Here is a 12,004-nt window from a genome sequence, read left to right as displayed (position 1 = left end):
TGATTAGTTAACAGTGTAATGCGACTCCTTGTTGAACCTCAAATAGTAAACAGGAAGAGGATAATGGTTGAAGAAGGCTCTTACCACACCAATCACTGCTCAGGCAGGACCAGAGATAGGAGGAAGCCCAAGCGGAATCACAAAACACAGAAGTAGGTTCCGCTCTACATTATTGCCCTATGGTTTTGTATTCATTCCCACCCTTAATATAACTACACTCTCAAACTTTATTCCTTGCTTTCCTTGTAGACATTTTATTAGCATGAAAACTTTTCAAATATAGGCAAACCTCTTTGCCGTTATTTGATACGTTTAGTGTAATTCATTGAATTGTATAAACACGTAAACAAAGGTTAAAAGGGAATATGCAGTGAATACAACAATTCCTACTTTCTTTGTCTTTTACATGCAAATTAGAATCCTTACCATCATCCGAATATGAATAATGTGCTGGATAAGAATCCGAGTCATCATCTGCAATATATAATGTGAAATCAAGATGACAATCACACTTGGAAGGTTTCTGTAGGGTTTGTTTGGCAGCCACTTACTAAAGCATTACATCAATGTTACTGCAATTGGAAAACTGTCATTTTAACAATATAATGATTCCGTGATTTGATTTACAAAGAAAATATTTTTTTTACTTTTAAGATAAAGATGTATGGGAATGTAACATCAATAATAGCTGTGGAAAACTACCACAGCCAGTAGTGAACATGATTGAAAAAACCTGGAGAACAGTGCAAAATACAGGATTATAGAAATGTTCACAATGTTATCTCACACTCGAAAGAGTCAAATGTCTTGATGCACAACGCCCACGCATCATTAGGGCTAGAGTATTCACACTGTTTAACATATCTCTTTTATATTGAGGTTTAGTACATGTCATAGTACTTCCCAGTCACGGTGTTAAAAGATAAGTTGCTTACTTTCAGTAGCACCTTATCTGGTAGCCACATGATCTTGCCACAGATTCCTTATCCTAGAATCCTCCTCAGGTGCCAAACTGGATCCAGATTTTTTTTCAGCAGTACCTCTACAAGTCGGTAGAGAGCATCGAGCAATTCAGTAGCGACGTTGTGTCCTGAATGTGAAATCAACAGTGTCTATATAAGCCCTCCTCCGAGGTGCTGACGTCAGTTTCTTTTATGACTATTTTCGCGTCAACAACACAGAGCCTCTAAGAGATACAATTGTACAAAGAACTGAAGTAGTATGCAAAGAGGGGATCATGGAGACAACAGGGCCCTCAGTTCATAGGGCCGGGAGGATGAGTGGAATCTGCGGTAAGATCCTGTCTCTACCAGATAAGGTGTTACCGAAGGTAAGCAACCTGTCCATCTCATAGAGACATCTAGCTACAGATTCCTTATCTTAGGATCAGATACCCAAGCAATACCATCCTAGGAGGAGGGGCTGCAAACTGACCTCACCAAAGATCTCAAATAGGAGAAGCCGGTCCATAACATAGAAAGGAATCAGACTGTCCGAAAATGATAAGTGAATCAAGATGGTCACCAAAAGGACTGATCTCCAAGAAGGACAATGGGAAGCCCGTAGGGAGTAGAAAGCTATATGACCATGAGAAACACGGTATAGAATCAGTAAAAGAGGCAGCCCCAAAAGGGGATGCAACCTAAGATCGGGTAATACAAAGGGACCAAGGACAATAGTCCATAGCGCCCAGGCTCAAAAGCCAATGGAAGGAGCATACACAGTGTGCTCAGATGCAGCAACACATACAATGAATTAAGAGCACTCACCGATTGTCGAAGAAACAATCCTGAGAAACAGATTTCGAAAAAATAGACCTCCAATGATAGAATGATGGAGAAAAGAGAAAGAGAACAATGAATGCTGAAGTTCATTGCTAGGAAAACAACAAGAAAGTTAAAAAGAAACCACTATCGCACTAACAACCTTAAAGAAAATAAGGCATCCTCCGAAATAATAAAATGGAGACGCTCACTGAAGAGAAGGAAGGAAACAGACTAGTACAAACAAGAAGGCTGAACCAGGTCACCAAGAAGGGTGTTGGTAAAATGTAGCAACATATACTGTATATAGGGCCAGACATCCATAGGTACAAAACATACACATATGTATACCTGAAGAAAAATACATCTACAAGAGATCCATTTAAGGATTAGGTATATACATGCAGGCACATATACATCCAAAGATAATTGTATATAAGAATAAATATGCAAAAACCTTTACATAGAAATTCCCGTAGACACACAAGTCATACAGGGTAAGCAAAAGTATATCCACTCCACTGAAGGTAACCAACATCCTCTGCCAGTGAGCGGGAGGACAAAAGGGTCGAGGAACAAAGGATATTCCAAGAACAGATGTAACCAAGGAAGGACAAAGATAATACACCCTATAGTCATAAAAGAAGTTACGACAGTAACTGAGGTGGAGGCAGAAAGACAAGGCTGGAAAACAGCAACACAATGCCACATAAGAGTAGGAAGTGGAAGGCATTGCCCACTACAGGAAAACAAGGGCAACCATCTAAGAGCCAGTGCATGCCACCGACTGAGGAAGGGTGCCAGCAGCCAAAACTAGGTTAAACAAAGAATAAACAGCACGTGGAAGTCCACCATGAAGAAGAAGAAGATCACTGCCGGGAAACAAAATGGATGATGGAAACAGGTCAACACATTTTTACAATCACATATTGTCCAACCCATGAAGTCTGGAGACACAGATAAGAAACCTGACCCACTCTCCATGGAAACTTGAGAAACAGGTAATACACCTAAACAATGCTCTAGATGAAAACTAGGATTAGAGAGTATGACGGGAACAAACCGTAGGAAGTGGAAAAAGCCCACAACATGACAGTGCAGAAGCAGCAGAAACACGTAGTTGGACAGAAAATATGATATGCACAAAGAAAAAGTAATGAAATACCCCTAGCAAAAAGGGGGTAAACACAACTTCTGCCAAAGGGAGGAGGGGAAAAACAGAAAGTTGCCCACCACACAGAAAAACAACGCCAGGAAAGGAGGGAGTGGTATACAGAGGTGTGCGGGAGAGAACAGTATCTTCACCTACAAGGAGGATGGAAGATACAGGAAAGAAGGGAAACCTAGCCTCCTGTGAAAGGATACCAAGACATAGATCCAACAACCAAAGGGACTGGTGTCCCAGGGGAACAGAACTGAAAAGAACAGCAGACACATCAGCTACCCCATGGGTGCAATGGCAGATACGTATAAATAAAATACAGGAAGCAACAGCATTGGCTGTAACTGAATTAGGGAGGTAAGACCACCTAGTGAGTAAAAACAGATACAAAGAACACCAAACTGCTGAAGATTGCCGCATAAGGAGCACAATAATGTAGAGAATGGGCTTGCACAAGAAAACGGAACCCAGACCAAAGAGTCTGCCTGCCTGTGGTACCATTATCACCATATGGACTTAAGGAGAAGAGAAGAGAAAAGAATAAGTTAAGTCCCTTTAAGGGATACTAAGTATATAGGTAGCCAACAAAATGCCCCTAAAGCATACAAAATAAGGTCCCCGAACAACAGGGAACAAGACTATAGTGCATTCACAAAATGTAACAGAATACCTGACATAGAGTAAGTACTTTGGTAGAAAAAATCCAGCGGCCAAAAGAAGCTGCAAGAACAGGCTCCCACAAGGCCGCAAAGTAAGATGTGTTCCAGGTGGCTGGAAACTAAACCTGTCACTGACAGCATAAATAAGAAGAAAAGCACCTGCAGCAAGCAGAAAAACCACACCGGGTGTAACCCTGGAAGGGAAAGAAGTACTCTGCCCTATGAAGGCTGATAAGATCCTATATAGGGGGAAACAAATTGTCCTGACAAACCTAGTACGATAGAGCTAAGACTCACACTCCCCTGGCTATCTCTGAACTGAAGTAAAGGCGAGTCAGCGTGCGTGCCAAAAGGGAGGCAAAAAGAACAGTTGATGGACAGAATGCATAACAATGTCTGCCAAAAGGGAGGCGCCATCAAAGACCATGTCAGTCAAAGTAGTTTGCACAGCCTTTGAAAACCTTGAAGTACGCACCATGCACGCCGAAGTAGAGCTACGGAAGAGCCCGACCGCAGAATCGGTGGTATCCATACCACAGCGGGTTCTAAGTATGGCACCTTGCTATCCATCTCGTACCAATGGAACATGAGTTTTACAAGCTTCCTCCCGAAGGAAGGGCAAGAGGCGCTCCACTAAGTCCCACAGGGCTTGGGAGAAGTGGGCAAGGATACCAGAAGTGTTTAGAAATCGCAGGGCAGAGCTACAAGAAGAGAAAATGTGCCGACTACAAGCATTAAGTTTCCTGGCCTCTCTTTCCTGAGGGACAAGAAAAAATAAAATCATTAGTTTGAGTGGCGAAAGCAGACTGCACAACAAAGCTCTGATTTGATTGATGTCTAAGGAGACAGGATGGATCCTCCGAGGGTGGGGCGAAAAATTGAACAATCGACAAGGAGCCCTGTTTCTGGTTTAGCCCAAGCACCCAACCGGTTATCAAAAAGATATTCACTATAAGGACGGACAGGCTCTACGTTAGACTGGCCAGGATGTTGAGGGTATGTTGACAATTCTAAAGAAAGTAGTTGTAAATCCAATACAACTAAAACTCAATTGAGCATGCCTGCCAGAGCGGAACTCGCCTCTGTAGCCAAACCAGGAGGAGACAGGAGGCTGGAGAAGATTCTAAGCCACTAGTGCCACCCAAGTCAAGTAACCAGATAGACTGCATAGGGGTGGAACTGTGCCCGAAACGGGAAGGGGACACCTCACACCTTCCTCAGTACCTTCACAAGATGATCCTCAGAAGGATAAACCAAAGGAAGAGCTCCAGAAAGCAGAGGAAAAGAGTCTGAGACTTTCATTTCGATCGGTGCCGCATCCGACGCCGTAACCAAAGCCGATCAATGCTGAGAAGGCGATGCTTCGACATCGGAAGGACACTGATTATTTTTGTTAGATTTGTTTTATTATTACTGCTTTAAAATTTTTTGGGAACAGTATATACTAGCCAGTATGCATATCATACATTTCCATTCGTAGAATATCATTTTACAAGGTAATGCAATCAATATAGTACGACGTCAGCATGAGGTAAAGTGACCTACTGTCTGATTAATAAAACAAATGGAATAAGAAGAAAGAAGTAGAGAGAAAAAAAAGAAGGGGGAGGGTTAAAACAGAAAAACAATCGTAACTAGAACTGACATGTACAATCATGTTGAATAACAGGCGCTTCTTCTGCAATAGTCATACTTATTTGAATACGCTTCTCCTTCGCCAAATGTATTGGTAACTTGATGACATGCCAATGAGTTGTTGCATTTACTAATGCCTGTAAAACTGATGTGTAATGTTGAGTGTCAGGGAGTACCAGTAGCCAGGCGTGCTGTGTCTGCACTCTAGTGGGCTTAAATGGACGCCAGTCTTGGCGGCGTGCATTCTCCATCACTCACAGTCATGTCTGTCACCTGGCCCGAATCTTGCTCTGTTGTGCGAAAATCTGTCAGGATTGCGTCCCATCCCAGTGCCAGTGTTTGCTTGCGCAGCCCTATCACGTCTTCGCGGTGGAGTGTTACGCTCGCTGCCTGTGCCCAGCACAAGAGGCAGTGATACCAGGCAGTTGCTGTAGGAATCAGGGGATCTCCAGCAACGCATAAGTAATCCCTTAGCTACTATGAGTCCGAGGTCGATATATCTAGACGTCACTTTACGTTTCTTAGACCTGTGGTAGAGACCTAAGATGCACACCTCCCATGTCCAGGACAACGTTCGCTCTATACATTGAGCCAGTCTCCAAGTGACCTCTCCCCAATATGTTTGAATGGCTGTGCATGACCACAGTGCATGCAGGAAGTCGCCCCCGGTTAGTTGCATCTGGCACATTCGGCATCCGTGCGAGCAAAATATTTGTTTATTTTTGTCGGTGTGAGGTAGGCCCTGTGTATGATATAATACTGAAAGAGCCGGAACCTCATGTTGCGGGGAATACGTGTGCGGCCTTCACGTATGTGGCCCCATGCACGGTCTGTGGCGGGTCTCTGGAGATCCGCGTCCCATTGGGCTCGCAGAAAGAGCAACGTTGGCACCGTGTGAACTCTGATCGACTCCGCAAACCATTTGGTGAGATGTCGACCAGTGCCCAGTTCATGTAGGTATTATATGGTTAGATGGGTGCAGGGTCTTGTGCCACATTTCCCCACCATGCGCCAAGCATACGAGTCACCGCGGCGTGGAGGAGGAACTGGCCTTGCGGGAGGCCAGAGCTTTCCGTCAGATCGTCGAAGGGTACAAGTTGCCGATCGTTGTACAGATCCTCTAGTGTTAGGATGCCCACATCTTCCCACTGTGTGAGTTCAGCGCTAGTTATTGCCCGGTATCTTCAGGGAGTGCCTAGTATTGGTAGAGACGCTGCATACAGTATGAGCTGGTGGGTGAGGCGAAGGCAGCGGCGATAGCACTGATAAGCCACCTTTAGCAGTATCTGCGTGGGTGGGTCAGCCTTCCTGTTGGGATGAAAAAGTGTCATTATCTGATGCTGGATGTAACCAGGTGTCTGTGTTTACGGTGTCTCCGAGGTTCCGTGCACTCAGCCACCGTTCCACCCACTGAAGCTGCGCTGCCAAATAGTAATGTTCCATATTTGGTAGTGACAGGCACCTTGAGTGGTCGAGGGATAGGATTTAACCATTGCCGCTCTGCTGCATCGGAAGGATACCGATTAGCGTTAGTGGCACCACCATTGGACCTGGCAGACGGAAGCCCGATGCGGACATTAAATTTGGCAGACCAGAAGCTGAAGGTGGTAGCTTTGATGGGCTGTGCACCAGCGTCATTATGGTGTCAGAAACCGGAAGCAGAACCGAAGCCGAGGGAAAACCCGCTGGTGGGGACAAACACACAACGTCATTCACCTCTGTGGGGCCCAAGGGCGCTCCAAGGGAAGGTGATGACCCAAAAATAGAATGAAGAGATTGATAATATTTTCTCAACTGGGTCAAAGATGCCCCGGTCCTCGGATAGGTGGGGAGGCGTGGTGCGGACACATTCCCTGACACTTCAACAGAAGAGCGGGGACCATTGGTATGCGGCAAAGGCAGAAGTGCCACTAATTTGTTGTCCTATGCCAAGACTTACAGCCAGACATCAAAGGAGAATGACGCCTGTGGGACGGCTTCTAGAGCGGATGCATGGTCTGTCTGTAGACCGCGGAGGGGACTGAGGATGACGAGAAGACTTCGATGACTGTGACATCCAAGCCGCAAGGATCTTCGTGTACTGTTTTCTTCGCGCTATAGATTCGAGCTGACGACAAGTGTCACACTCGTAGGAGTCATGGTGCTCACCCAGAGACGACATACAAACCGAGTGAGGGGCAATAGCGGACATTTGTCTGCCACGGGGCCCATAAAGATTGAACCCCGAGGACACTGAAAAAGGGTAGAAAAAGGCACACTACCCTGTGGATAAAAAAACATCAAGTAGGCCGAAAAACTGCTGGAGGAACTGCAGTAAAGATCCGTGTTGCTAGTGCGGAAAAGAAGGACCTGACATCAGTGTGTTGGGTGGTGGCTAATATGGAGTATGTTGACCTCACACTTGGGAGACAATGCCACTGCAGAGTCACTCGACGCCTCTACCGATGCACAGAGGTACTGCTGAAAAAATCTCCTGATCCAGTCTGGCACCTAGGGAGGATTCTAAGATAAGGTATCTGTGGCTAAATGTCTCTCTCAGATATAGGAGAACAATCCCTTACGATCCCTACCAACACCCGCCTTCAGCTTGGCATAAATTTAAAATGTCAGCTGCATGAACTTGTTTTGGTATGCTAGTATATCTTTTCCCCACCTGTGTAATCTAAACACCAAGGTGTATTTATTCTTCAGTGTCATTAAAGAATAATGAAATGGTCATGCTGGTCTCAATGTAGGTTGTGGGAAAGAAGATTCTTTAAGCGTGCCTTATAAGTAGTCTCCAGATGATAAAATAACTTTATTTTAACATTCATGAGATAAACATGTTATTTTCTAATTCACTGCCACCTGCAACATTTTATTAAACATTGTGCTATTCTCTTCCAGGGTAAGGCTATTAGCATCTATGTGGCCTCTGCCTATTGTCAGAGCAGTATTCTGTCAGATTTACACATGCTCTAATGCCAGAGCTGGCAAAGCCAAGGGCACAATACCGTCTTCTTTTGGTATTGCATTCCTGATACCCAAGGCTACTTTCAAGAAAATATATAAAGAGAGGAACCAAAGGTAACCCAAAGGACTGGGGTTCAAACAAGAACTTTTTGCAAAGACGTCCTTTGGGAATATTTTATATCCAAACCTTAATTCACACTTACAATCAAAGTCACATCCATTTAGATTCAATCATACCAACCACATCCAAACCTTGAGTCTGCTAAGTATTGGCACAAAAACCTATAGTTAGTGAAATGATGGTTGAAATTTATTAAAACAATGTTTTTCAAGACATTACACAATAAAAACAATTCTAACAAAAACCTTCACAGTAGAGCAATTACAATACATTTAATATAAAATCTAATGAATCCAGGTTAAAATACAAAGAGTATTGCATGAGAGTTTAAAAACAGACAGTAACCTTTGTCATCAATTGCCAAAATTGTCAAAAATTGTCAAAATTGTCAAAAAACTGAATTTTACCACATACACCTTACATATGCCTTACAAGTCATATACATCTAAGGTAATGTTCAAACAGATGGATTTGTGGCTACAATAGGAGCGTTGAAGCATTTCGAAGGTATGTTCACATTAAACCTTTTTTTTCAAGACAATGGTATTATTCCAATGGGACAAGATTCTCTTTGCTGACTATAGGAACTATTCCCGTTTGTTTTAGGAATACCACACCACAATATCTCCCACTCATCGTCTTGGATCTCTCTAACCAAATGATCAGCCTTTCCACTTTGGAATTCACATGTGGTTCACCTTGCACTCTCACTCAGAATTTTATAGATGCAAGATACCAACACCCTGGAGTCCAGGTGCAACCTGGCCAATCAACTCTTCAAAGGTAATTCTCTTGAGACTGATTATTTGTTTAGCATGTACAATGCACAGCGTCTACGCTTCAGGTGTTGTAGTCTTTCTGACTCCTACACCCCAAGCTCCCTCTCTCATATTTCTCAAATGTTTTCACTTTTCCTTGTATGAACATATTTGAAAGTGTCTGCCAATCCCCCTGTCTCATTTGTCTAAAACTGCCTCTCTAGAGGGATGAAGAGAATCGAGCACTGAAATGTAGTTGTTTGGCGGGTTGAGCAACTTTAACTTGCACAACATGTCGCCTGATCCCACATTACTAGGACAATGCTAATTCTATCATGAGAACCAATGGCTCAATGACTAGCATAAAGAGGAGAGGAGGTAGTGGTCACACCTGTCTTGAACCTCTCAGCAGAACAAAGCTCTTCAGTCGTAAGCCCTTCATTCTCACCTCTGGAGCCTTGCAGCCAAACATTACCTAGCCCTTTGTTCTATGCACAAGGCAAATTCCTTCTAGTATAACCCCAGGACTAACTTAGTCAAATTCCTTTTCAGTATCACTTCTCAGAAGTGTAATCTTTAGGATCCTTCCTTGAATTATGAATCAAGGTGAAATCCGATTCTCTAATACTAAGGGTCATGCCCTTACACTGTTGGAGGAAGGTGAACAGAGGAGGCACTGAACTCTCCAGTTGTCAGAGAAAAGCATTGAAAAATAAAGTTGTGGGTCCATCTGAACACGGGGCTTAGTTTTGGTGAATTCCTTTTAACGACTCAATGATTTTTTGCAATCTACATGCACTTCTCTAAATCCTCCGCAATACACAGAGAGAGGATCATCATTCCACAGTCCCTGAGGATGAATACTATTTCCTCCTCATGTACTGGCCTCTGGGTGTACAGGTTCTGGAAAAACTCTTAAAATACTGCCTGTTTATCACATTACATTACATTTATAACTGACACCCTTCCAAACTTTGTTTTGTCTCTCTGCATGTGGGCTCTCCTCACAAGCAGCATATCTGTCTTTTCCCCCTCTCATAGAAGGTCTGCTCCAAGCTAGTATAAATATCTCTTCTCCTCTGAGGATTGCCACCTTTAAATGGTTGAGGGGCTTATGTGTCTCAGCGAACTAGAGAGCTATGTCGCTGTGAGGTTAGTCTCCTGGCTGGGCCACAATCAAGGGGCAGAGACACATGAAGTGTGATACACTGGCCCTCTAGGTTTAGGGGTGGGCACAATGATAACAACCTTATCCCATAAATAAAGAAGCATTTGTCAAGGAATAAACAAAAGCTGCCTTACATGCCGGTCGGGATAATAGTCAGTAGACAGATAGCACTATTTCACGGGGCAACAATATATTTTTTAGAACCTGGGTAGAGAATGCGGTCATATAACCATGATTCTTCCGGAAGTATTCATTACATTCTGTTTAGACTCAGTCTACAAGCCTTCCTGTCAGAATTATTCATAATCTGAATGGAACTCACAGGCAAATATATGTATGTGTTCATTACCAAACAAGTTGCTCTAAAAAAGAAAAAAGTGAGTGACACAAGTGACAACTGATAACATACAACCACTATAGATAGCAAAATATATTTCCAGGTCAGAAATTAATAAATCTATTTGTCCTTTTGGGAATGGATTCAGTAGAACAGTCCAAAACTAAGTGCTTGTCAAGGTACCAACTTGAATGTTGTTGGCCCATTGAGAGAGACATTTCATGGGAAACTCAGTGTATAACTTATTACATGTGCCTGGGAAGACAAAAATAATTTTCTTCCTCAACATAAAAGAGTGAAGAGCCGAAAGGACACAAGTACATTCTTTCAATTTTACTGCAAAAGTAACAACTACTACCACACTCAACACACAGCTAATATCTATAATAATGGCAGTCAAACCATTCCTGATTGAGTAATCAGTTCTTCTTACCACCTGCACCGTTCATCCCAGGAGCCAGTTTGTTTCTTGCTCCTCCATTATCCCATCTGTCTCATGCCTGTTCCTCCTGTCCCACTGCCTCCCACATCATGGTTCAAAGCAACTCATCAGGTGTTTCGCCTGGGAGGGTGGGCACCTAGACTCTTAGTGCTATTTCAGATTATGGAGTATACTGCAGTGCTCATGGGCTGTTCTCTTGCTGTATCGGTTTGCCTTTGCCTATTTGTCTCTCTAGTGCTTTAGGGGCTGGCTCCATCACTCTCTTCACCAACGCTGCTCCTCAAGCACCAATGGTATGCAGTTCCCTCCAGTGGGGGAGAACCTTCCTTAGATATCATCTGCTTCAGGGCCTCTTCCCGACCAAAGATCATCTTTTCACTCCCTTGACATGCAAACTGTAAGCTTGTCTGGAAAATCCATTTGTATCTAATCTGCCTTTTGTTCAGCTCCTGTATCATTGTACGCAGATCTCTGCTATGCAGTAGAGTGGTGCCGAGAGATCTTCTAAAAGCAACAGTCTGCTGTCTCCATACTGGAGGCTTTCCATCTCTCTGACCTTACAGATTTCTCTTGTGAATCTATAATCAGACTTTTAACTTCAATATTCCATGGCTTTGCAGAGGGGTCTTTAGATGGTCCTCCAACTATGCTTATTTGTAATCCTCATATCCCTTCAGTACACTTCTGAGGGTCTAGCTGAGGCATGATTAGATATGTTGTCCTATTGATCCCTGCTTGAGATTACAGATGTGAAAATTGCTCATTCTTGAACTATTTTATAGGTCTTCATACTTGTCTAACAATAGTTTATCTTAGGATTCTAAGTTGCAGACAGAAGTGGGTACTAGTTGTGCTAACTGTGTGTTTCCCACAGTAGGCTTTCTATGTAGCTTCCTTTTTTCTAGTTCAGTTACTGCATATCTGATTTAATGTCAACCTTGTCCCTGCCCAAGCCAGGTCATATTTTAACCAAGCCTGCACAGTCCCACTTCTGTTCAGCTAAAATA

General features: G+C 43.4%; 1 protein-coding gene across 33 annotated transcripts in view; it reads right to left on the bottom strand.

Annotated features, from left to right (window-relative positions):
* SORBS1 (sorbin and SH3 domain containing 1) overlaps nt 1-12,004 on the bottom strand; it is a 1,099,691-nt gene that overhangs the window by 250,713 nt on the left and 836,974 nt on the right. For all 33 annotated transcript variants that reach the window (XM_086922349.1, XM_086922367.1, XM_086922341.1 and 30 more), the window contains one exon: nt 427-474. In XM_086922349.1, coding sequence (XP_086778475.1) covers nt 427-474 — 48 coding nt within the window. The remainder of the gene's footprint in view (nt 1-426; nt 475-12,004) is intronic.

The sequence above is a fragment of the Lissotriton vulgaris genome, chromosome 5 (genome assembly GCF_964263255.1).
Source record: "Lissotriton vulgaris chromosome 5, aLisVul1.2, whole genome shotgun sequence".
Lineage (NCBI taxonomy): Eukaryota > Metazoa > Chordata > Amphibia > Caudata > Salamandridae > Lissotriton > Lissotriton vulgaris.
This window is presented reverse-complemented; position numbering and strand designations above follow the sequence as displayed.